Source organism: Pelodiscus sinensis, chromosome 18 (genome assembly GCF_052426305.1).
Source record: "Pelodiscus sinensis isolate ZL-2025 chromosome 18, ASM5242630v1, whole genome shotgun sequence".
In the NCBI taxonomy this organism is placed as follows: Eukaryota; Metazoa; Chordata; order Testudines; family Trionychidae; genus Pelodiscus; species Pelodiscus sinensis.
Genome location: NC_143069.1, coordinates 8,535,468 through 8,561,511, shown reverse-complemented (window position 1 = coordinate 8,561,511; position 26,044 = coordinate 8,535,468). Strand labels below are relative to the sequence as shown.

General features: G+C 51.4%; 2 protein-coding genes and 2 pseudogenes across 6 annotated transcripts in view; 2 read left to right on the top strand and 2 right to left on the bottom strand.

The window, feature by feature from the left end:
- Positions 1–26,044, top strand: part of LOC102460158 (sulfotransferase 2B1-like) — a 189,419-nt gene that overhangs the window by 55,508 nt on the left and 107,867 nt on the right. The window lies entirely within an intron of this gene.
- LOC102443812 (DELTA-actitoxin-Aas1a-like) lies at positions 3,261–15,471 on the bottom strand. The gene is made up of 3 exons (XM_006120076.5): positions 14,935–15,471; positions 8,057–8,267; positions 3,261–5,810 (listed from the first exon to the last, which is right to left on the bottom strand). The coding sequence occupies exons 2-3, from the start codon at positions 8,152–8,154 to the stop codon at positions 5,345–5,347; spliced, it is 564 nt and encodes a 187-aa protein (XP_006120138.2). The 5' UTR covers positions 8,155–8,267; positions 14,935–15,471; the 3' UTR covers positions 3,261–5,344.
- LOC149523206 (sulfotransferase 2B1-like) overlaps positions 12,488–26,044 on the top strand; it is a 39,044-nt pseudogene continuing 25,487 nt past the window's right edge.
- LOC142823320 (DELTA-actitoxin-Aeq1b-like) lies at positions 21,555–24,502 on the bottom strand (annotated as a pseudogene).

The window sequence follows — 26,044 nt, the reverse complement described above, 5'->3', positions numbered from 1 at the left end:
GGAGAGGGGAGGGGGAAACCTGGGAGGAGGGAGCTGGAAGGGGGAAGCCAGGGGAAGAAGGAGGAGGGGAAGTATAAAACTTTGGTACGCCATATCTTCAGTACTGTGTACATTTGTGGTCTCCTCACCTCAAAAGAGATGTTTTGGCCTTGGAAAGGGTTCAGAAAAGGGCAACTAAAATGATTAGGGGTTTGGAACAGGTCCCATATGAAGAGAGGCTAAAAAGACTGGGCCTTTTCAGCTTAAAAAAGAGGAGACTGAGGGGGGATATGATAAAGGTCTATAAAATCATGAGTGGTGTGGAGAGGATGCATAAAGAAAAGTTCTTCATTAGTTCCCATAATAGAAGGACTAGAGGACACCAAATGAAATGAATGGGTAGCAGGCTTCAAACTAATAAAGTTCTTCTTCACAAAGCAAATAGTCAACCTGTGGAACTCCTTGCCACAGGAGGCTGTGAAGGCTAGAACTATAACAGAGTTTAAAGAGAAGTTAGATAAAGTCATGGAGGTTGGGTCCATGGAGTGCTATTAGCCAGGGGGTAGGAACAGTGTCCCTGGCCTCTGTTTGTGGAAGGCTGGAGATGGATGGCACGAGACAAATGGCTTGGTCATTGTCTTCGGTCCATCCCCTCTGGGGTAGCTGGTGTCGGCTGCTGTTGGCAGACAGGCTACTGGGCTAGATGGACCTTTGGTCTGACCCAATACGGCCGTTCTTATGTTCTTATGTTGTAAGCTCTGGGCTCAGGGTCGGGAGTCTCACTGGACCACCTTGATTTTCATGCAAACCTGCTCCTGGGTTCGCATGTGGCCTTTGGTGGCCAGGCTGGCAGCTATCCTGCCCTAGACGGCCACTTTCCTGTGCCTAGTGCGGAGGTCATGGACGTTGGAGGCCTCCCCCCAAACCTGGATGAGGTCCATGATCTCCGCACTAGACCAGGCGGGCGCCCGCCTGTTGCATCCCCGGGAAGGCTCCTGGGAGCCATCAGCCTGGTCCCGGGAAGAGGAGGAGGGCTGGGTGGCAGCGGGTGGCTGGAGTGGGGGAGGATCAGAGCAGAGAGTGTGGGAGTGGGGAGCTCAGAGCAGGGGTGTGGAGGTGCAGGTGTCCAGACAGACAGCTGGATTGAGGGGTTTAAGAGGGGGGTGCACTGAAGGGCCAAGATCCTAACAATATGTACGTAAGATTCTGACCAGTCCTTGTTAAGAATCTTTCACATATGCCCAAGCTCCACGGGCCTGGTCTGAGGCACGAGGCCTAGTTAACAATGGACAATACCTGGCTAAAGGAAAGCTAAGATAAGTAGGAAACGGACATGTCTGTTTAACCAGCCGTAAACAAGCTGAGACAGCACAACCCCAGGTGGGGAGCAGTAACTGGGGACTTATGAGTTACGGGCACGTAGCTCACAGAGAGGGGCCTTGGAGTCTGCTCCGTGGCTCAGGAAGAGGTAACAAGTACACACTGCCCCAATGCCAACCAGAGTTCAGGGGGAGGGCTAGCAAGTCAGCCTGAGTTATGGCATCTGTCCTTCACAGATGCCAACCCGAGCTCAAGGGGACACATTGGTAACTGTAAATAATTGTCATTGCTGGGTACTCTTTTCTCTTCTCTTTGCTTTAAGACCCTCTAGGAATTTACCTGCAGGCAAACCTGTCTGAGAGGTGCCACCTGCCATTTCTATGGACCTGACATCAGGACTTAACTAACACCTTGCAAGGGGAAATATTTGAGGGATAACACCTGTATACTAGCAAACATGTTAACCTGAGCTATGGGCGGAGCAATGATGTAACCTTTTAGACTACTGGCTTATTGTGCTTATTATATCTTGCTGCTAGAACCTATCCAGGGGCTCAGGAACTCTCACCCTGTCACTTCTCCCCACCCACTGGCACCCTATCTAATCTATGGTAATCAATTGTCTGGCAGCATCTCACTGAGCCTAATAAGCGAAGTGACACTCCTCCACCAGCCGTGTGTAATAAAAGGCCTGGTGCTTGAATCTACACAGTGTCGAACATGGCGGGAATAAATGATCAGCTCTCACATAGAAGAGAGGTAAATACCCAGGGTCTGTACCATTGATGTAGTGGTGTTCAACATATTCATAAATTGTCTAGACCAGTGATTCTCAAACTGCAGGCCAGGATCCCAAAGTGGATCATGTCCCTGTTTCTATGGAGTCACTGGGAACTTGGGAGTGATGCTCAATCCTGAGCCCAACTACTTAGACATGGGACAGTGAGCTCAGACCTTGGGTTCCTTCTACTCTGTGCCATGAGACTTGAACTTTCTTCCACTCTCCTCCAAGTGGGTCCAGGCTACAGTCCTCCCACCTGGGGTCATGCAGTAATTTTTATTGTCAGCAGGTGGTCGTGGTGCAATGAAGTATGAGAACTCCTGATCCAGACAAAAAGGTAGAAAGGAGGTGGTAATGTTTGCAGATGATATGAAATGAGTCAAGGCAGTTAAGTCCAAAGCAGACTGCAAAGAGTTAAAATAAGAAACATAAGAACATAAGTTCCAAAGGAATCTCGCAAAACATGGCAAACTAATTCAGTGTTGGTAAGAGCAAAGTAACGCACATTGGAAAGCATCTATCCACATAAAATAGAGGAGTCTGAATTCAGCAAAGAGATCTTGGGGTATGTCTACACTACCCCGCTAGTTCGAACTAGCGGGGTAATGTATGCATACCGCACTTGCTAATGAAGCCCGGGATTTGAATTTCCCGGGCTTCATTAGCATAAGCGGGGAGCCGCCATTTTTAAATCCCCGCTGCTTCGAACCCCGTGTAGCGCGGCTACACAGGGCTCGAACTAGGTAGTTCGGACTAGGGTGCCTATTCCGAACTACCGGTACACCTCGTTTCACGAGGAGTAACGGTAGTTCGGAATAGGACCCTAGTCCGAACTACCTAGTTCGAGCCCCGTGTAGCCGCGCTACACGGGGTTCGAAGCAGCGGGGATTTAAAAATGGCGGCTCCCCGCTTATGCTAATGAAGCCCGGGAAATTCAAATCCCGGGCTTCATTAGCAAGTGCGGTATGCATACATTACCCCGCTAGTTCGAACTAGCGGGGTAGTGTAGACATACCCCCCGAGACTTCTTGGATAGTTCTCTGAAAATCTCTGCTCAACGTGCAGCAGCAATCAATAAAGCTAACAGAAAAGCTCATAAAACAGATAATACCATAATGCCACTGCGTAAGCCCCTGGTACGCTCCCCACTCCCCCCGCCCTTGAATACTGTGGGCCGCTCTGGTAGCCCCATCTCAAAAAAGATACATTAGAATTGGAAAATGTGCAAAGAAAGGCAATGAACATGATCAGGACTATGGAACAGTTTCCTAGTAGGAAACATGAAGGAGACGTGGTTGTTCGTCTTAGAAAAGAGACAACTGAGGGCAGATTGTGACACACCCAGGATCTGGACAGATGAACAGCCGTGCCCTCTCAGCTCTCTAATCTGGGGGCCTGTTACACTGCCCACATTTGATTGCTGCCAACAGCCGCTCTTGAATTACACTGCAGAGGGACACCAGACTTTCCCCTGAGAGGAGGTTCTTGTGCTGCCAAGCTCTCTCCCGGACAAGACAAGCTCCGATGAATTCCAGCATTTATTAATAGAAAATGGCAGGCACAGAATCCTGGTACCCCAAACGGAGTTTCCCCCAAACATTCAAAGGCACTCATTCAGATAAAACAATAAAACAAGTGTATTAACTACAAAAGGATGGACTCAAACAAGTACAAATAATGAGACATACAAATCAGACATCCCATGTTCCAGGTGTCCCTAAGCCTCTGACTGCCAGAAGCTGGGACTGGACCAGGGTCTGGCAAAATATGGCCCGTGGGCTGGATCCCTGCCTGTCCCAGCCCCACACACTAATCAGAAAAGCTGACTGCAGGCTGGGTTTGTCTGAACAGCTGCAAGCCTGGGGAAGGGGTGGAAGAGGCTTTGCACACTGCCCCATCCCAAAAACCATCTTGAATCCCCCCCCCAACTCTCCTCAGGCTCTGAGCAGCCTGCCAGGCCATGGACAGCAGGGAACCTGCTGGGCTATTGCCAAGGAATCGCCCAGGTAAGTCTCCCAGCCAGGGTCACACCCTGACACACCAGCCCCTCCCTCTTCCCCCAGACCATCCCCAATCCTGTTCCCGTACCCCACATAATCCAAACTTTTCACACACCCCCACTCCTGCACTCATACCCCCTTCCCAGACCCTGCACCCCAATCCCCTGGCCCCAGGACACAGGCCCCTCCTGCCCAAGGTCATAACACAAACCCCTGCATCTCCTCCCCTGCCCCGATCACAACCACCTCCTTCACCCAAACTCCCTCCCAGATCCCACATCCCCTCCTGCACTTCAATCCCTTCCCCCAAGCTCCCTTCCGCACCCAGCCTCCATCCCAGACCCTGCCCCTCCTCCACTAATACCATGGAAGAATATTATACCCTCCACCACTGACCAAATTCTTGGAGTGGCTCCCCATCAAAAATTATTGCCCACCCCTGGACTAGACAACAGGAGATGGCTCACTCAAAGCTGCCCTGTTCGGTTCATTCCCTCTCACGCATGTGACACTGCACTAGGCAGACCATTGGGCCAACCTAGTAGGGTCATTCTTTCATTCTTAGGATCTGATCTCATGTACTTAGCCTTTCTTGTTGTTTCCATTGCAATCTGTAACCAGCTATTTACATTGCTTAGTCAAGCATGTATGCAACGAAAACAACCTATGCGGCTATACCACAAGGTGACACTCTTAAACATGTTTGCACTTAGCAAGCTCACTGTCATTTGCTAATAATTCAATAGAACCATTTATCGTATTCCTTTTTGCAAAGCTTCATGGGGTCTTATAACCATGACCAATGCCGAAGCTGCGGGTTTCATTATGCCTATTATATCTGAAATTATAATATAAGCAAGAAAAAAAATGATGACAACCTCTGGATGCCTGGAGACTTCCCAGCCTGGGTAGACAGTAGATTATGCAGCTTCCCTGGAAGCTGTGCACTGAAAGATTACCCCGGAGAGATTCAGGTGCCACCCAGCTGATTAGCAGAGCACCCACAGCTAGGTTTATGTTTCTACTGATGGTGCACATGTGCACCTGCCTCGCTGCACACAACAACTTTTATTCCTCACATGGATGTTAAAAAATGGAGGGAACATTGATAGACAGACATGTACCAGTGCACTAAAAGCAGCAGCATGGGCACTGTGGCATGGGCACCCACATGGCTCTGGCTATTTTTAGTGCACTCACTTGTGCAGAGTTAGCACATCACTGTCTGCTCAGGCTGGGAGTCACTAGTTGCCACGCTGGTCTATCACATGGGCCATTTCCCTGGGTAGTTCGGGTTGTCTGTGTGATCATCTTTTGCTTCAATCTCCACTTTAATGATGGCCTTATCCGCATTGGACATAGTGGCTTTTGCCTGGATCCCCTGGGTGGTCACGTCTAGCTGGTAATCCGGCACCTTGAGCTCCACTCTCCCGAAGGACTCACACTTATAGGGTGGGTGGTGGTTGTACATATACTGGTAGAGACGCTCCATGCTCTCAAAGTGCTTCCTGCCCGCGAAGAGCTCGATGGCAAACTCCGAGTTGTAGAGGACGCGGTCGAAGGGGTTGGAGAACATGATGGCCAGGGTGAAGGCATCGGACTCGTAGCTCAGCACCCCCACGCTCCCGCGGGCCGAGTAGCTCGTTTTCACAAACACGCAGCTCCCCGATTTGCCAGGGGGGATGGAGTCCTCTGGCTTAACCAGGACATGGCCACTGAAACAGTAAGTCCTGGAGGAAAACCACACAGGATTCCTTTATTACACGGCATCCCTGACAACAGGGCATCCTTAGGGGTTATGCGGCCCTATGAAGTGCTGTAAACTGGTCCCCCAATGGCAGCGGGGAGAGGGGATTTTCAGAATTGTGATTTTATAATCTTCAGCCACACGCTAATGAAATAGTTTTAAAGCAAATTTTAAAGCCAGGCCCTGTCGACTGACAGTAAATTCAGAATAAACTTTAAAAAGAACAAATGTTCTGGTAGCACTTTATAGACGAATAAAACATGTAGATGGGATCATGAGCTTGCGTGGGCACGGCCCACTTCGACTGACAGTCCAGAGCAGGGCTTGGCAAACCCCTGTGACAAGGCTTCATTACCACTCGCATGGCTCTCTCTCCGGCTCTGCTAACAGACGTGGCAGGCTTTGTCACAGTTCAGTGAGCTGGATCCTCTCCGGAGGAAGCAGGGCCGCAGAGCAGGGAGAGGAAGAGACGGGAGGGTGGACAGTAAGACCCAGGGGTGCCCCAAATTTCTGGATACAAATTCTACATCTGGGTAAATAATTTACACCTGGCAATAATGTAAAACAGTGTCCTGATAACGGCAGAAACCTGACCTGGAGTTTAAGCAAAAATACCAAACCTTCCCCCCCAAAAAAACTTGGGAAAAATTCTGTTGATAAAAAAAGGGGGAGACCAAAGATGTTGAGGGAACAAAAATCAGTATGGCCTCTTTAAGAGGCTTTTTTGCAGGAGGCCATTTGGTTTTTCTGTTAGAGCCACAAGACAAGCCTCTGCAGAACCAGATAAGTGGGGGTGGGGTGGGGGAGCATCCAAGAAGGGGGAGACCCTGGAGCGGGTCCGGGGGTTGGGCCTGGTTGCCAGGTTTCTGGTATTTTCACCTCCTGGCAGGGGAAGAAAGAAAATACTCTGCTCAGGGTCGGGGCGCTGGCTGCAGAGCCGGGGCTAAGGGGGTGGAGCCCAGCAGGTTCCAGGATGGGCAAGGAGACCTCGGTCTGTGAAGCAGCAGCAGCCAGGTTGGATCTAAGGCAGGGAGCAGGCACATCTGACAGGTCTGGGCGAGGGGGGGCTCTAGGTGGCAGGGTGGTTCAAGGGGCGGCAGGGGTCTCTCGACTGCAGGATGTTTATTTGGGAGGGTAGGAAGGGGGCATCAGGGTGGCAGAGCTTATATTGGGGTGCTGGTTTCCCTAGCGTGTAGGGACCCTTGCGGGGCACAGGTTGTGTAGGGCCAGGCTGCGTGTGTAGTGATCTGACCAGCGAGGGGAATGTAATATGACTGAGGTTGAGAGGTTGGCAGAGTGACTTTCCTCTCAACGATTTTGAATTCGATCATTCTCTGCCTTGTTGCTAATGTGCACGAATTCCTGCTGGGGCTTGTAGCTTTAAAAAAACAAAGCCCGTTAGAGCTAGGTACCTAAAGCGCCGCTTGTTATTTGTTGTACAGAGGTAATAAATAAACCTCTTAATTTCAGTAAATAGATCGGGCAACTTTTGGGCTACCATTTAAATGATTTTGGACTCTTAATTCAGTAGAAATCTGGAAACATTATGTTCCTAATGACAGTGTTCAGGGACATAGATACACCCGCATCATATGGCGATGTAGCAGAGCGTGAGTGCACATGGATATGTGTGTACACATTTAGATGCCCATGTGTGGGTGTATGTGAGTGAGGGTATGTGACAGACGTGCACATACAGGTCTGTGGAGGTTGTATCAATGTGCAGTAAACACACTGATCACCTTCACAAAGTATCGCTGGCCGATAGCCATGGCTCTGCCCCCAGTCCAACTCCTCGGGACTGACACACACAGTCCAACAGTCCAGCAGCTGTTTCCTCTCAAATCAAATGTCCAGGGAAACATTTCCTTCTCTCCCCGCCCCCCTCCAAAGTGTGTGATCTCCCTCCAAACTCCTCCAGCCCTTGTCCTAGACACATGCAATCCCCTGGCCCAACGATCCACTACAAACTTGTGCCCCTCCAGAGCTAAAAACAGCAAATTCAGCCCCGAGGGAAGGAGGATTTGCAGTGGTTCTAGGAGACACACAGAACTCACCCAGCCTGTGGCTGCATGGGGATAGATTAGATAGATAGAGGAGGTGTTGGGGACAGACATACAGACAGACACTCAGTCGCAGACACGCACCCCACACCCTAGCCCAGACAGACAGACCCCAGACATAGGAAGAGTTGGAAGACCCGAGGAGGGGGCCTGGGAACCTGCTCACCTGGGATTTTCAAGGGTGCTGCTGGTCTTGTTGCTTATCTCGATGCCCACGCTCCTGCCAGCAGTCACGGTCAGCATCCGCCCTTCGATGTTCGCCATCTCGCAGCACCAAGGGCTCGCTGAGCAGCAGAACTGACCCACTGGCCTCCCAGCCGGCCCAGGTCCAGCCCTGGCTGCGTGTGCAGCCCACACGTCACTTATGGGCAGGGTGTCTACATGTCAGTGGGAGAATGTGAAGGTCTCAAATCAGCAGGGTTTCTGCAAGAGGAAGTCCTGTCTACTCGAGTGGGGGAGGGAGCTCACAGGGGAGAAACACAAACCCTTTTGCTGTCAACCCATGGCTGCTGCTCCTCTCAGGGCCCTGCACCCCTGGGTCAGGGCAGGGCAGGGCTCCAGTGTCTCTGCTCCATGGGCAGCAGCAGGCGCAAAGCAAACCCAGCGCAGGACGGACACAGGGACTGGATGGTGAACATGCTCATGGTAATGTTGGACCCAGTGGTGCGGCTACCCCTGGGCCCCATGCGACAACACGGGAGATCTGAGAAGCTGAAAACCTGACGTGCAAGGAGAGCTTGGAGAGACTTGCTGGAGCTGTAGGCATAGCGAGCCGTGTGAACTAGACACTGTCACACCAAACAGGCCTGGCCTGGCCAGAGAGCAACACACCCCAGACTGGCTAGCCAAGCAAGCAAGCGCCTCACTGGAGAGGTAGTGCAGGAAAACCCAATGTTCTCAAGTAGCTACATAAGCACCCCAGGGAGGCGAATTTGTAGAAATGGTGGTGCCCAGAATGGGCCCTCGTCCCTCCCCTGCACCTGCCTAAGGCTTTGGGAGGGAGTTTGGCTCCAGGTTGGGGCAGGGATTGGGGTGCAGGAGGGGATCCAGGGTGCAAGTTCTGGGAAGGAATTCGGGTGCAGGTGGGGTGAGGGTGGGAGGAGCGGACACGGGGGCAGGGAGTGAGCGGTGTTGTGCTCACCTGTGGCACTCCTCCTCTGACATCCGTTCTTAGGCAGGGGGATGGGACAGGGATTCTGTACCCTGCTGCCTGCATGCACCTTCTCTGCAGCTCCCACTGGCCACAGGAGCACTTGGGCTGGTGGGGGATGTGCAGGGACAAACACACACACACCCTGCCCAGGGGCTGCAGAGACGTGCCGGGAGCCATCACAGAGCGAGAGCAGGCAGGGAGCCGCGTTAGCCCCGTTGCTGCAGGGGGTGACAGTGTAGGGCAGCCTGGACAACTCCGTCTTGACCAGAATAATAATGTCTGTGTTGTCCCACCCTGCAGGGACTGGGCTAACGATGGCTGCCTTGACCAAAGTGCGGCTTCTAACAGAGCAAACCAGGCCTGATTTGAACCTAGTGCATGAAAGCACATGGGCCAGGCCGAGGAGGGGTGAGCTTTGAGAATCAGGAGTGCATTAAATAGTGCACTGGGAGTGTTGGTCTAGAGATACCGTGCCGAGAACACTGGGAGTAACCCGGTACTGGTACATAACAATTCTAATGAGCAAAAATCACCCATGCAGCCATAGAATTATCCATTAAGTATCGAGTAGTTTGAGTAGCAGGACGTGTCCAAAAGAGGGGCATAAACAAAACATGATTAATTGGTAAATTTTACTAGAACGAGCAAGTCTTGCTATGGCTGTAAAGGTACGAATAGAAAAGGCAATCAGTGGGAGGGATTGGATAAGAGGTCACCATGACCTTACTCGCTGCAACTAGAAGCTGTGCCTGTTCCTACCGACTGATACATTGTGGACACCTCTGCGCATGGGGAAACAATGAGGCCACGACCTCCCATCTGACAATCATCTGACAATTGTAAGGTCTTAGTGGTGGAACTGTGTGTTACATAGACATAAGTACATGTATATCCCCATCCTTAAAATCAAGTATCTGGGGTATTGTGCCAGGTGTAGGTGTTCTATTATTGTCTGTGCTATCTATCCTGTGTATTGAACAGATCTGTGTAACCTTGCACTGCTTTCCTTTACCATTCTGTGCATAATAAAGTTAAGAAGAGTTTATCTGAGGTGTTTTTACTGGCTCCTCTCGTATCCAAAAGCTGAACCACACGACAGACAGCAGGAAGCTTTTTAAATCATAGAATCATAGAATCCCAGGACTGGAAGAGACCTCAGGAGTCATTGGCTGTGTCTACATTAGCCCCTATTCCTTAATAGGGATGCAAATGTAGAACTTTGGAATAGGCAAATCCGCGGGGGATTTAAATATCCCCCGCGGCATTTGCATTAACATGGCTGCTGCTTTTTCCCGGCTTGTAGATAAGCCGGAGAAAAGCGCCAGTCTGGACGCGATCCTCCGGAAAATAAGTTCTTTTCCGGAGGATCTCTTATTCCTACTTTCACTGCACTGAATTGCCTAGTATAGTAGTCTGTGAAGAGAGAGGAAAAAGAACATTGCGAACTTCAGCTTTTCCCACATCATCTATCACTAAGTCACCTCCCTCATCCCATAAGGGCCCCACAGCCTCTCTGATCACCCTCTTATTGCTAACATGCCTGTAGAAACCTTGCTTGTTACCCTTCACAGCCCTTGCTAGCTGCAATTCCAATTGCGCTTTTGCCTTGCTCATAACTTCTCTCCATGCTCAAGAAATATATTTCTATACCTCCCGGCTGTGTCTAGACTAGCAAGTTTTTCCGCAAAATCATCTGCTTTTGCGGAAAAACTTGCCAGCTGTCTACACTGGCTGTTTGAATTTCCGCAAAAGCACTGACGATCTCATGTAAGATTGTCAGTGCTTTTGCAGAAATACTACGCTGCTCCCGTTCGGGCAAAAGTCTTTTTCCGAAAAACTTTTGCGCAAAAGGGCCAGTGTAGACAGCAGAGATTTGTTTTCCGCAAAAAAGCCCCGATCGCGAAAATGGCTTTCGGGGCTTTTTTGCGGAAAAGGTCATCTAGATTGGCCACAGACGCTTTTCGGCAAAAAGTGATTTTGTGGAAAAGCATCCTGCCAATCTAGACACGCTTTTCCGAAAATGCTTTTAACGGAAAACTTTTCCATTTAAAGCATTTCTGGAAAATCATGCCAATGTAGACGTAGCCCCTAGTCATCTGTCCACATTTCCACTTCTTGTAAGCTTCCTTTTTGCGTTGAAGCTCACCAAGGATTTCCCTGGTAAGTCAAGCCGGTCGCCTACCATATTTGTTTTTCTTACTGCCCATCGGGACAGTTTGTTCCTGGGCCTTCAATAAGCCTTCTTTAAAATACTGCCAGTTCTCCTGGACTCCTTTCCCTTCATGTTAGCATCCCAGGGAATCCTGCCCATCAGTTCTCTGAGGGAGTCAAAGTCTGCTTTTCTGAAGTCCAAGGTGTGTATTTTGCTACTCTCCTTTCTTCCTTTGGTCAGGATCTTGAAATAGACCATCTCATGATCACTGCTTCCCAGGTTGCCACCCACATCTATTTCCCCTACTAGTTCCTCCCTGTTTGTGGTTGGTTCCTTCAGCACTTGTACCAGGAAGGTATCCTCAGCAGTCTCCAAACACTTCCTGGATTGTCCGTGTATTGTTGTATTAGTCTCCCAATAAATGTCAAGGTGGTTAAAGTCCCCCATGAGAACCAGGGTCTGTGATCTGGAAGCTTCTCTTAGTTGTCTGAAGAAAGCCTCATCTACCTCATCCATCTGATCTGGTCTATAGCAGACACCAACCACAACATCACCCCTGTTGCTCCCGCCTCTAACTTAACCCAAAAACTCTCAACAGGTTTTTCTCCCTCTATGTACTGAAGCTCTGAGCAATCATCCTTCTCTCTTACATACAGTGCAACTCCTCCTCCTTGTCTCCCACCTGATCCTCCTGAACAGTTTACACCCTTCCATGACAATGCTCCAGTCATGGGAGTCATCCCACCGAGTCTCCGCTATTCTAGTCACCTCACAGTTCTTTGATTGTGCCAGGACTTCTAATCTTCCTGCTTGTTTCCCAGGCTTCTTGCATTCCTGTGCAGACACCGTAGATAACTAGCTGATTGCTGAACCTTCCCCATACAACTCAAGGCTCCTCTGCCTTGTATTTCACGTGGGGTCAGAGGGTGGGGCCAGGAGAAGCACATGGGGAGCACCTGGGGGGTGGCAGGCATGGCCACAGGAGAGTCCTGGCTATGAATTTTGCTGGAGCTGGACCCCTGGGCTAGGAATATTCCTGAAGCCCAGGTACCAAGGGAACATATAACTCTCCACCTGTGTAAACCCTTCCTTAAGAGCTGGGCCAGGAACGCAGGGACTGGTGGTAAGAGCTGACCGAGCAATGGATGGTTTTGTTCACACTCGCGGGTAAAAGGGGTCGGGCTGGTCACCACCCACACCTGGCGTGGAACAGGTAACGTTTGTGTCGATGTAAAATGGGAGAAGTCAGAGGAGGGACCTCTCTGGCAGTGTCCTGGGGCATTTCCGGGGGAATGGGGCACGTGCAGGTTGGAACCAGTAGAGGTGAGTCTCTATCCCAGGCCTTTTCTACACCCTGATTTGAGACAATGGGGCACTCGGCCAGAGGCTGGGGGTGCGTACAGGAGTGGGGAGGGAGGTTCTGTGGCCTGCAATGTGCAGGGGTCAGACTAGGATGGTCCAGGGGCCCGAGCTGGGACCATTGTCGTGAGCACACGTGTTTCAGGGTAGCTGCACCAGGGTGCATGGCTGCAGGAAGTCTTGGGCCAGGAACTGAGCTTGATTCAGAACCAGATCAGAGGAGGCGTCCCCGTGGGGGTAGTGTGGACGGGAGGGACAATAATACGTAGCTCTCTAGAGGAAGGCCACTTGAGCACCTCTGGGGCCAGGCACCTACATCTGGACTCTTTAGAAAAAAAGATTTAGAGATGCTGCCCCCTGGTGGGAAGACACAGCGCAGCAGGCAGAGACTGGAAGTGAAATGTAAATGGCTCTGGCTATGGGGAACTAAGGGCTTTCCACATACCCCTGTCGAACTACCTCCGTGCTGACTGGCAATAGCCTCCGTGTCCAGTCAGGGAGGACGCACTGTCGGAGGCAGTGAAAGGGTCACAATTCTGAGCTCACTGTAGAAATTACTTGTTCACAGCCAGGCAATTAGTCTCTGGCAACATCTTTTAAACAATCAAAATGAAGTTTCCATTTGCAGGCCCCTCTAGAGCACTGGCACCGTTCTCACAGCGCAGTGTCCAATACCTCCATGGATGCAGATGAAGTAGCAACCACAAAGGAATTAGTCACCTTCTAGCAGGGGTGGACGAATACCGGCCTGCCGACTGGATCCAATCTGCCAGGGTTAGCCCCCGGTGGGCCCCCAAACCACCGTATTTACCTGCACCTCCGCAGATCACTGTTCCTGGCCAATGGGAGCTGTGATTGCCCATATCGGCGGAGACATGGGTAAATATAGCAGCAGTGACCCACCAGGAGCTAACCCTGGTGAAGCGCCACTGGTTTATTGCCCACCCCTGCCTTATTGTGACCTTACATCTGCTTAAGCAGCAGCCAGAATAATTCATTGAAGCACCTGACGTGCTTCTGTGGGCACGTGGCTGTAGAGTGCTGAAACCAGACAAACCAGAGCTCTGGCTACGCCATTGTGCCCGAGAGCTACGCTGAATTAATCATGTGTCAGGTGAGCCAAGGCATAACTTTCACAGCCTCCCACCTCCCCCGCACCCAGTCCACATCGGCGCCAGCTGCCTCCACTTCCCTCACAGCTCTTCCCCTCACTCATTTCTCCCTTGCTGGCCAGGGTCAAACTCTCAAGCTCTTGGCCTTGGCCAGAGCCCCTCCCTCATTCTGCCCCATCACCTGCAACCCCACTCACAGCCTTTCTGCCCTGTCCCCCGCTGCCCCACTCCCTGCTCACTCCATTCACCCTCTGCAGGTTGCCAACTTTCTCATTGCTGAAAACCGAACAACTTTGCCCCGCCTCCTACTCCGCATCTTCCTCTGAAGCCCCGCCCCATATTTACTCCTCTCCCTGCATCTCTTGCTCTCCACCCTCCCTCGGCCTGCTCACTCCCACCTCTCCCTGGACTCACCGGATGACCTGACGTTGCCAGGTTCCCTTTTCGAATGGACATTCTAGTGGAAAACTGGACATCTGGAAACTCTCCCCCCAGGTCTCCAGCAAAGCTCTGTGCCCCGATGCAGCTCCAGGGCCACTCCCCCCATCCAGGGCCATGGTGGTGGGAGAATATTTTTCCAGGGCCCCAAATCCACCACTGCCCCCCACCCAGGAGCATGAGATTACACCCCTCCACACTGGTTGTAGCCACAGTTACTGGCTGGTGTAAAGTGCAGGGTTGGGACTATCAGGGTGGTTGAGCAGGAGCCTCTGCAAGAAATCTGGCCCTGGCACTTCCCTCCGCAGGTTGCTGCTGTTGTGATTATTAGAGGTGGGGCGGAGGGGCAGGTGCTTGGGGAGCACACTGAGAAAACCGGGGAGGAGACGGAAGCAAAGGAGGAAAGGTAAGGAAGGGGGTCTAAAGACACTCATGTCTGGGGACAGGGCTGAAGATCTCATGCCCTGGCAGGGTAGATGGCACCAGCTAGTTGGTCTTTTCTGATGAATGAAGAGCACAGGAAACCCGAGAAGAAGTCGTACTTTTCGATAACTGGGTTTGGTTCTTTAAAGGATTTGAAACCACAGAGAGAGGAATACTTCTTTTTAGGGTTAAACAAAGATTATTTATTTTTTCTATTTACTTTATAATTAATTTTCTATTTAAATCAATTCATTATTTTTGATTCTTTTAAGACAATATAATATACAAAGAAAAAGTAAAAAAACAGTACAGTTAAAAATAACAAGAAATAATAACTTCTCCTACTGATATACCCTCCTGAGTTACCTTTAAGAAATTTATGGAGTTAACAGTTATATAATACTCACGTTAAGAAAGATAGAAGCATTGCTTAGATTCAGGAGATATTCTTTTCTTTATGTTTTTCCTTTCTTTGGATTTTTCGTTGCAACTTACGACCGGTATTCGTTCCCCTTTCGGAGCTTATTTGTTCCCCTTTCGGAGCTTATGTACGGCAGCGAGATTCAGCGCCGGGGAGGGAGCCCTGGTTGATCAGACCTGGCTTTTCGGATTCGCAACCCGTCCGCTCGTGGTCTGTTTCAGCCCACCTTATATACCCTGTTTCGGTATTTTGGTACTCCTCCACTCGCCTGACAATTGCTGACGTTAGATTTTTGTTGTCTCATTCTGCTCTTACAAAAAACTTTCGTCTGCTCCATTTGGGGTACTCAGCACTTTGTTGCATACTGCTGTCTGAGTTACTTACTTCCCTAAAAGCGGGGTTATTGTTGGTCAACCAATCAAATTTTGTTTTTATTTTTATCTCCTGTATCTGAGAGTGCTGCCTTTCCTTTCCACTTACAATTAAACTGGTGCTCATTTGACATATTCTGGGTAGGCCTCAATACCTTTCTTTCACAGTACTCAGCTACTGTGGTTGTGGCTGGGAGTAACAAGAGATGAAACCTGACAGCTTCCAGCCCAGGAAACGTAGCACCAAGATGGGTTTCAACCACGATAAAAAAGAAGTTGAAGTCAAATCTTCATTCGCTCGTGGTCCAATATCCCCCTCTGAGCTGAAACTCTCTAGTCGGTCCAGATGACATGCCCATGGCTGGAAGAGCCCCACTATTCAACTCAGCGTTTTATAGGACCATGTAGCCAATTATTTTAGTAGCTGGTTCATTTATTGTGTGGTTATGACGAATTGGCATGTTAGGTCACATATAATCACTGTATGCTAAACAGAGTTAAGCTGGAGGGCTATAGAAGTATAAGACTCCGAGTACAACTCCAAGCAGATCCTGCACTTTGCCCACTGGGAGTTCCAGGTGTGGGATGATGACGTCCAAATCAGGTGTGGGGCTGCGGACATGGAGGTGGGAGCAGGAGAGGGCTCTGGAAGGAGGAAGGGGAGGGGCACACATTAACCTGGAACCCCGGGGTGGGCTGGGCATGGCCAGGGTAGCCCTTGCAGAAGGGTGGAGAGAGCGGAGTGTGGTTGGTGCCGTGGGTCCGTGAGACAGCTCGTGACGGAGTCTCTCCCCCACCCCCAATTCCTCACAGGCACTGTGTGGATGACTGAGATCTTGAGTCTGATCTGCAGCGGCGGGGACCCAGCCTGGAACCGAACCACCCTCAACTCCACCCGCATGCCCTGGTTCACCACCCACCTGGGGCTGGAAGCCATGCTAAACTACCCCCCACCCCGCCTGCTGACATGCTACCTCCCCATCCAGCTCTTCCCCACCTCTTTCTTCAGCTCCAGGGCCAAGGTGAGCCTGACAGGCTATGCTGACCCCCAGGGTTATCCAGGAATTACTGGTGAATCTTTCATTAAAGATTGTGTCCTGTGATGAAACCTCCACAAATATTTCCAAGCGAAACTGCAACCCTGAGGGTAAGAGGGGGCAGGACTATGGAGCAGAGCGGTGGGGGGGCAGGTATCTGGCGGAGGGGTGCCCAGGAGAGAGGGGAATGGGCTGGGGGCAGGTGACCAAAGCCCACAGCTAAGTGAAGAGCTGGTGGGGCATGTGCTATGGTGCAGAACTGGGAGTGGGCAGGGTTATGGTGTGGAGCAGGGAGGCAGGGTTATGAAGCAGAGCAAGGGGGCGGGGCTGTGGTGTGGAGCAAGGGGGCAGGGTTACGGTGCAGAGCAGGGGGTAGGGCTAAGATGCATAGCTCAGTGGTTCTGGGCCTAAGCTGCAGACTGGGTGGTGTGGGGGAACAAGGCAATGGTGCGGAGCAGGGGGGCAGGACTGTGGTGCAGACCCAAGAGGGGCAGGGTTAGGATGCATAGCTAGAAGGTATGGGGGCTAAGGTGCATATCTGGGAGGGAGTAGCGATGCGGGGGCTAAGGTGCATATCCGGGGGTTGGGGGGAAGATGCAGGGGCTAAGGTGCAGACCCATAGGAAGGCACATGCAACAATGGGCAACCTTAAACATGTGCCTGAATTCTGAGTTCCTTGACCCTGCCCCATAGATCCTCAGGGGTTTCCCTGGCTCACTTTGGCTGGATGCCCATAGACAAGCCAGCTGGGCACTTCAGGGGCTCCCTGACCCACAGGGGTAATAGTAGAGCAGCATGTCCTTCTCCTCGCCCGAGCCCACATCTCTGGCCCTACCCCTGCCTGTGCTCCTCTCCAGGTGATCTACACGCTCTGCAATCCCAAGGACGTCCTGGTCTCCTAATTCTATTTCTCCAAGATGTGCAGCTCGTACGAGGACCCCGAGTCCTTCGAGCAGTTCCTGGGGGACTTTCTGAGCAGGGACGGTGAGTGAGGCTCCAGGACCTCAGCCACCTTGGGTCATGGGGGAGGAGGGAGCTGAGCGGGGACTGGAGACCAGTCTGCAAATATGGGGAAAGTTGCTATAAAGAGGACAGGGATCAATTGTTCTCCCTCTGCACCAAGGGAATCTGCCTGCTGCTTTTGTTTTGGACGTTCAAACCAAGAATTGGGAGGGGGAAGGGAGATAAATACCCATGCCTAGAAATGGACTAGACCTTGGAAGTACAAACATGTGAGTAGATAGAGAATGTTTTTAGTTAGACACAATCAGGTTATTTTCTTTGTTTTGTTGTTTGGTTAAACTCCCCTTACACTGTAACTAAAACTGAATCCCAGGGAAGCAATTCTCTGTGTTTTAATCTGTTATTTTCTCAGCTGCTCTATAACACCTAGCAACAAAGTATGCTTTATCAAGTATATCTTTTTGCTTTGTTAATAAGAACACCCTTTTAAAGATTGTGATCTGATTCTTGTGTCCTGGAAAGTAATAGGACACAAGAAGGTCTGTGAGTGCTTGACTAAGTCTGAGAGATCAACTATCAGAGATTATAGTTTGTTTTTTTCAAGCTCTCTTATGGCAACAGAGCTTGGGGTACCCCTCTGAAGAAGTTCCCAAGTGGGTGGTTCCTGGGTTCAAAAAGAAAGAGGTTTTGCACTTGGGTGGTGGCAGCTACCCCACAAGGGCAGGGAATCTGTGACTTTGGGGCATTTTCAAGCAGAAGCCTCTGCAGCAGTGTTTCTTAAACTGTGTTTCAGGGCATGTAGCCTGCAGGTAGCCATGACCATCAACACCGTGCTGCTACAGAGGGTCGTCACTCTGGGTTACGTGGACAACATCATAGATGGCTTTGCCACCATAGGCTAGCCCAAATACTAGGGGAGGGCCTGGAGGTTTTTCGCCTTCCTCTGTAGCATGGGGCACAGATCACAGCTGGAGGATTCTCTGCATCTTGGCGTCTTCAAACTATTTGAAGGTTTCAATATCTGAGATATAGGTGAAAGGAAAATTCCAGGAGTGGGTGGGTGAGATTCTGTGGCCTGCACTGTGCAGAGGGTCAGATAGATGAACATAATGGTCCCTTCTGACCTTAAAGTCTATGAGTCTGTAAAATGGCACGTCCCCATCCTGGCCCACAACCACCAAGCTTCGGAGTTCATGAACCAAAAGGGGAATGTCTCCGTGGTGCTTCACGCCCTCGTGGATCACAAAAGACGCTTCACCGACATCAGAGTTGGATGGTTGGGAAAGGCGCATGACACCCGCATTTTCTAGAACTCCTGCCTCTTCCAAATGTTGCACTTTTCCCCCAGACTGTACCACCAGAGCGGGAGAGGAGAACATGCCCACAGAGATGCCTACCGCTCGTTCCCCTGGCTCATGAAGCCCTACATGGGCAACTTGGAGCCCAGCAAGAAGGAGTTCAATACCCGGCTAAGCAGGTGCCGCATGGTGGTGGAATGTGCACTCAGCCATTTAAAAGGGAGGTTCAGGAGGCTCCCCACCCATTTGGACCTCAGCGAGCGCAACATCCCCTTCATGATGGCGACCTGCTGTGTGCAAGGGGCTGTGCTCATCTGAGAGGTCTTGATGGAGAGTTTCATGCAAGGCCAGTTCTGAGACTCTTTCCTGGGGCTCTCTACAAGGGGCCCCTGCATTCCCTGTGTGTGCTTTTCACCACTCCCTTTCCCTGCCCTCCCTTCCCACCTTCCCCCCTCCCTGCAGAGCAAACAACAAAGACATTGTTTTTGAAAAGACAGGACCCTTTATTTGGGGGGCATACAACAGGGAAGGGACTGGGAATTGGGGGGGGTCATGGATGGGGCTGAGAGTGGTGCCTGCCTCTGGGTGGTCTGAAGGCTCTGGCTGCCCTGAGATCCCACTACCCTGTGTTCTCAGGTGGCCCCTGGGAAACCTTGGAGGGGAAGTCATGGGGAGGGTGGGGAGGTGGCTGGATCATGTCTCATGGCCTGTTCCAGGAGTGAAGCCATGCGCTTCATCACTGAGGGTGGGGAACGTGACTTCATGCTGGCACCTCTTCTCTTCCCAGGCACCCTTTCTCTGCTCCCAGTCAGCTCTTCCCAGTTCGCCCGGCACTCCTCCTGGTTGGTGGCCCACTCCTGCTGCCCTTCCTCGAGTCCCTGGTGGAGGGACTGCAGGCACCACCATCTGCTCTCTCAATAGCTCCTCCCGGGTGCGTTTCCACCTGAGAATCCCGCTGAGTCAGGTAGATGAAGTGGGAGGTGGGGGACATGCCAAGCTCACAGCTGTCCCAGAAGGGTGGTACCAGACACGCCCCTAGGAAACATCTTGGTACCAACACACTCCCCACAGATACCAGGGACATACCAGCCCAAGTTCAGGACAGGGTTCAGAAGGACAGCCAGATGGAGAGTGATGTTTTGGTCAAACTACCATGTACAAGGTCTGTCACCCAGGTATGTCAGAGGGAGGCCAAGCACTTGGGTTCCCTAGGGAGGTGGTGGACTCTCCATCCCTGAAGGGTTTTAAGTCTCAGCTTGACAAAGCCCTGGCTGGGAGGATTTAGCTGGCTCTGGCCCTGCTTTGGGCAGGGGGATGGACTCAAAGACCTCTGGAGGTCTCTTCCAGACCTAGGATTCTATGGGGGCTGTCCTTGTCCAGCCTAGAGGGCAGTGGAAAGCCCCACCCCGGGCTGAGCTGAATCCATAGTCATGGGCAAACATTCTTAGTATCCTCGTAGAGTCTACCAGGTGCTGTTACTGTATTTCATTTACAAGGACTCTGCCTTGTGCCTTTGTCCCTTATCTGATTTGTGGTCACTGGGGGTTCTCTTGTGACCTGCTGGGTTGGCTACCTGCACAGAGGGAGCACATGCACGCAGCCAAATGGTTATTGGCATTCAACAGAGGAAGATACCACTCAGGACACGCAGCCAGCGACATCGGATGACATGAACAATTCCTGTTCTCCTAAAGGGAGTTTTCCCCAGACACTGAAATCCAACACATTGGTTTTGAGAACACAAGTGTATTAACTTTACATACAAAGCTGCTACACATGTTGTTTTAGAACAATATTGTTTAGTGAGGACATTTCAAAATTTGTACACAAATGATTACAGCCATGTGATGAAAGGGGCGAATACAGACAAATAGACCTGCTGGGGTATGACAAAGGACTATAAAATTTTGAATGATGCAGAGACAGCAAATAGGGAAGTGTATTTAGGGAATAAGGAGGTTGCTACTTTTTCCTAACACAAGAACTAGGGGTCACCAAATGACATTGAAAGGAGCAGGTTTATACCAGACCAAAGGACGTATTTCTTCACAAAGCTCACAGTCCGCCTGTGGAACATGTTGCTGGGTGTGTGGTAAAGGCCAAAATTACAATGGGGCTTAAGAATGACTTAGATACGTTCGTGAAGGACGGCTCCATCAATGGCTACTAGCCAAGGTGGGCAGGGGCCGAAGCCCATTCTCTAGGTGTCCCTAAACCTCTCACTGCCAGAGGCTGGGAGTGGACCACAGGGGATGGATCACTTGAAGTTGTCCTGCTCTGTTCATTCCATTTGCAGCACCTGTCACTGGGCTGGGTGGGCAATTGGGCAGCCCCAGTAGGGCCATTCTCACACTTGTGTTATGATCTTCTGCACCTACCCTTTCCTTGTGTCTTTATAACTTGCCATTCAAGTTGCTTAGCCAGTTCTAATTTACCCAGTAAGCACACATGCAATCAATAGCAACCTTACACGGCTACCAAAAGGTCAAGCTCTTCAACATATTCCACTTACAAGAATTTTAGCCTTTATTTTCTAAAAATTCTGTTACCTTTTTAGCATGACTTTTTGCAAAGCTTTATAGGAGTTTTATCACCAAGATAAATGCTGAAGCTTCAGGCTTTCCTATGCCAACACCTATTATTTCTGAGATTAGGAAATAAACAGAAAAAGAACCCTTCTTTACATAATCTTGCATGCCCAGATACCACCTGACTGAGGAGACAGACAGGTACTAGTGCACTAAAAAGAGCAGTGTGGGCAGCAGTTCAGGCTAGTCACCGAGTGCAAACCCAAGAGATCAGGAAGATGGTACTTGGTGCAGGGCTGGCCTCGCCAGGAGGTGAACTGAGGTGGCCACCTCAGGGGCCAGATCGGAGACGGGGGGGGGGGGGCGCCACTAGGACCCAGAGGGTAGAAAATTGTGTCTGCTGGTGGAGTGCTGTGCTGGAGGAAGGAGGGCACAAGAGACCTTTCAAAGTTTTGGTCCAAGTGAGGAGGTATGGGGGTGTCATTTGTGTTGTGGGCCAGCCCTGCTTGGCTGGCTAGCTCTTCCCACCGCCCACACTGCTCTGGCCATTTCTAAAAATCCTCGCATGAGCAGAGCTAGCACATCACTGTCTATGCAGGCTGTGAGAAAGAAAGTCCCTAGTTCCCCTGCATCCTGGTCTGTCACATGGGGGCATTTCCCTGGGCTGAGTGCATAGCTAGGGCGGGCTAGGACTGGTTTTGCTCAATCTGCACTCTAATGTAGGACTTATAGTTGCTGGTCATGGTGATTTTCACCTCTATTTCCTGGTTGCGCACCCTCAGTTCCCCAGGATTCCACCCCCGGAGCACCGCCTTCCTGAAGGAGTGGCACTGATAGGGCGGGCCCCCACCATGCATATAGCTATAGAGGCGCTCCATGCTGTCAAACTGCTGCCTGCCACTGCAGAGTTGAAGAGCGAACTCAATGTTGTACAAGTTGTAGTTGAAGGGGTTGGAGAACATGATGGCCAGGGTGAAGTTATTGGACTCGTAGCTCAGCACCCCCACGCTCCCGCAGGCCGTCCTGCCTTTTTCACAAACACGCTGCTCCCCGAGCCACCGGGGGGGATTACAGGTGTAGGCTCCATCCATACATTGCCACTCTTACAGTAAGTCCTGGAGGAACAGACAACAGGGCACCTCAGCACACAGCATCCCTGACAATAATTAATAAGTGCATCTCCGCAGCAGGAGAGCCCTGACCCTGGGGCTGGGGTGGGTCACAGCATCTCAGCTCTTCTATAGAGGAGACACACAGCACGTCGCTGGACAAGGGAGCACGGCCCAACGTCGGCCAAGCCCAGGGCTGAGAGGCCTTTCCTGCATCACCAAAGCGTAAGGGAGTGGAGATAAGGTAAGTGGGGACAGGGCCAATCCCCATCTTCCCACCCACCCCGGGCTGGGCTCTGCCTCCTCCTTAGGGTTGCCAGGTGTCTGATATTCACCTGGACAGTTTGATATTTGTGGGCTCCGTCTGGTAAAAGAAAAACAACAGGAAATACTGGATATGTGAAATACCGTCCTGTTTCCCTGGGACGGAAGCCTGGTGGGGACAATTATCCCATGCCACATCTGGCAGGGGCGGGCGAGTGAGAAGCGTGGCAGAATCTAGAATAGGGAGGCATGAGGGGGCACTTTTTGAGTGCCACACTAAGGGGGCACCAGGCTGGGGTGGGAGCAGAGCTCACGTGATCAGCAGAGACCGGGAGCGGGCCACGTGATGCCTCCCTCTACACAATGTGAGCCGCGGCAGCCGGGCCGGGCGGCAGGAGCAACCACTTGAAAATTCAGATTGTTCCTCTGTGCCTGGCTCAGCGGGAGGGGGACATTTCATTGGAGTGGGGGCTCCCGACGCTGGGGATGCCTGCCTCACGGGAAGGGGGGAATGCACTGGGAAGGGGGGATGCTAGGGGAGCCTGGCTCTGAGGCAGGGATGAGTGTATTGGGATGGGAGGACTGTAGGGCCTGGCTCAGGAGGAAGGGTGGGTGCATTGGTGGTCAGTGTGTGGTCCCAAGCTGGAGGGAGTGCTGCAACGTTTGCTTAACAACTTCAACTTCCTCCCCATTTTTATTTTATTTTATTTTATTTTTGCTCAACAACTTTGGTCTCCCCTTTTTTTCCTTGACACAATTTTTTCCCAGCATACAGTCTGGAAGGGGCAGAGCAGGGGAGGTGTATGGGAGTGGGTGGAGGAATGGAGGAGGTGTATGGGAATGGCAGACAGACACTCGGTAGCAGGCATGTACCCCACATCCTGGCCAGTCCATAGAGGCGTGCAGAGGGGGCATGGGAACCTGCTCACCTGGGGTTCTCGAGCATCACATTTTCAGTGTTGTTGAATATCTCGATGCCCACACACCTGCCGACGTTCAGATCCCCCACCACCCTTTCAACGGTTGTCATTGCACAGAGCAGAGGGACTGTTCAGCAGTAGCCTCTGCAGAGCCCCTGTGGAAGAAGAGCCAACTCACTCCCCTGCCAGCCCTGGCTGCGTGGGCCTCCTGCCAGCTGGGGCACACAGCGCCCTTGGTCTGCAGGGCAGGGCTGTGCACGGGCAGGATGTAGGGGGTGGAAGGGCTACAAAGGAACCCTGGCTAAGGAAGGAGGGGCAGAGCCAGCACAACGACGGGGGAAGCTCACTGCCATTCCTGTGGGTTACTTGCTGGCTCTCGGGCTGGCCTGCTCCTTACAGGGATCTACACAACCTGTATTGGTGGAGGAAGGGGGCCCAGGCACCTCTGCCGTAGCTCAATGGGTACCCCGGGCCCTAGGGACGTTATCGCGTTTATACAATTAACCAGTAAACCTGGGCTCATCGGTTAATCCTACATGTATCCCCCCTTGCTGCCTCTGTATGAGAGAGAGCAGGGGAGAGGGAGTGGAAGCTGCTGTCCCCACACATGCCGGCTCCAGTGGAGATGTCCCCTCCCCTTCTGTATCACGGGCAGCAGTGCGGGAAGGGCAGGCAGGAGCCGGTATGTGCAGGGAGCCAGCTCTCTGCGGCTGCCAGCTACTGCAGAGCCACCTGTCCCCCACCCTGCCTCCCACAGAGCTGGGACACATGGGAAGCCGACTCCCTGCGTGTAGCAGTTCCCATGGAGCCACCTCCCCACATGCTGCTGCCCCTGTCAGCTCCCGCCTACCCCTCCCCCCGCATGTAAACATGGAAGCACGGCAAAGTTCAGCATATTTACAACAATGAACGTTTATTCACAACACATGCCAGGCCCAGGAACCAAACCTGGTGCTGGGAGACAGAAGGAATAGGGGGGACGCCCCAGGGCCCTGTGTGCACAGAATGACAATAAGATCTAGTTGCTTCATTTGCTTCCTTCTAGCTGAGGAGCAGCCCACAGCTCACCCGTGGGCAGGGTCTCTAAATGGCAGTGGCGGGATGCGAAGGTCTCAAGTCAGGGCTACCCGAGGTGCGGGAAGGAGCTCACGGGGAGAAACACAAACCCTTTGCTGGAAACACACGGCTGCTGCTCCTCACAGGGCCCTGCACCCCTGTGTCAGTGCAGGATGGGGGCTCTGGCATTCTTGCTCCATGGGCAGCTGCAGGTGCAAAGCAAACCCGGCACAGGATAGACACAGGGGCTACGTCTAGATTGCATCCCTTTTTCGTAAAAGGGATGCAAATTAGACGTATCGCAATTGCTAATGAAGCGGGGATTTAAATCTCCCCCACTTCATTAGCATAAAAATGGCTGCTGCTTTTTTTCGGCTCGGAGCTTTGCTGGAAAAAAGCGCCAGTCTAGATGCAGATCTTTCGGAAAATAAAGCCTTTTCCAAAAGATCCCTTATCCCTCTTAAAATAAGAAAATTCAAGCGGCCAGTGTAGACAGCTGGCAAGTTTTTCCAGATTTTCCGGAAAAATTGGCCAGTCTAGACACAGCCCAGCTGTGGACACGCTCAGACAGCCCTGCTGAGGGGCAACGGGAACCGACATACCTGGGACTGAAGCAGATCAACAGCCTCCTGCTGGCAAGCTCCCTTGGGCGTTTCCAGATTCTCTCTGTGCCCCAGAGGTAGCGGCTCTTGCCGGTTTTGTAGGAAGGCAGAGCCCAGCCCCCGGGTCTAAAGACTGCAAGCCTCCCACAGTATTTACGGGAAACCAGGTGGTGACTGTGCTGATCAACCACAGGAATGCACCCTAGTCGAATGGGGCATGGGCGGGGGAAGGAAGCACTGTCAGTGTAACAAGACGTTGTAGTTTAGTTGTTTAATTACAGCAGTCAGGGCAATAGGTTTGTAGACATTGTGGTGGTTCCCAGAACTCCACCCAGTACCGCTCAGAAATAACAATACGGTGGTAACACTGCTCTACAGCCAAAATGCTTCTGAAATAAATGTAGTCAAACTTTACTAATTCTGGGTCACTGAGAATGAAAATGATGCTTAAAATTGTTGATTGACTCTAGTTTTCAAGATATGCTATTGGGTCAGTATATACGACCCTTGACTTGCGAATGGCGGAGGATAAGTGAGTTATAAAGGAAAGGATCTCAATTTAAACCAGAAATGACTAAAATACATCTTTGACTGGATCTATGAATAAATCTATGATTGGGTTTGGACAGTACTTGCTTTTTAGGCAAAACAATGAATGATGCAATCTGAAGCTGGTATTGCGTCATACATGATATGAATTGCATCATGTTATTCCTAGAAGTCATGGATGTTTTGCTGCATAATGGCAATGTTTTGCCATCAATTCCAGTTGGTCATGCAGTCCATATGAAGGAAACCTATAACAACATGAAACGACTTTTGAGGTGAACATAAGAACGGCCGTACTGGGTCAGACCAAAGGTCCATCTAGCCCAGTAGCCTGTCTACCGACAGTGGCCAGCACCAGGTGCCCCAGAGCGGGTGGACCCAAGACAATGATCAAGCGAT

Bases quoted from the DNA above. Each gene is read 5' to 3' on its own strand.
- LOC102443812 (XM_006120076.5), bottom strand. From the start codon at position 8,154: ATGGCGAACATCGAAGGGCGGATGCTGACCGTGACTGCTGGCAGGAGC. The intron at 5,811-8,056 runs GTGAGCAGGTTC...GTTTTCCTCCAG, and splicing joins AGCACCCTTGAAAATCCCAG to GACTTACTGTTTCAGTGGCC.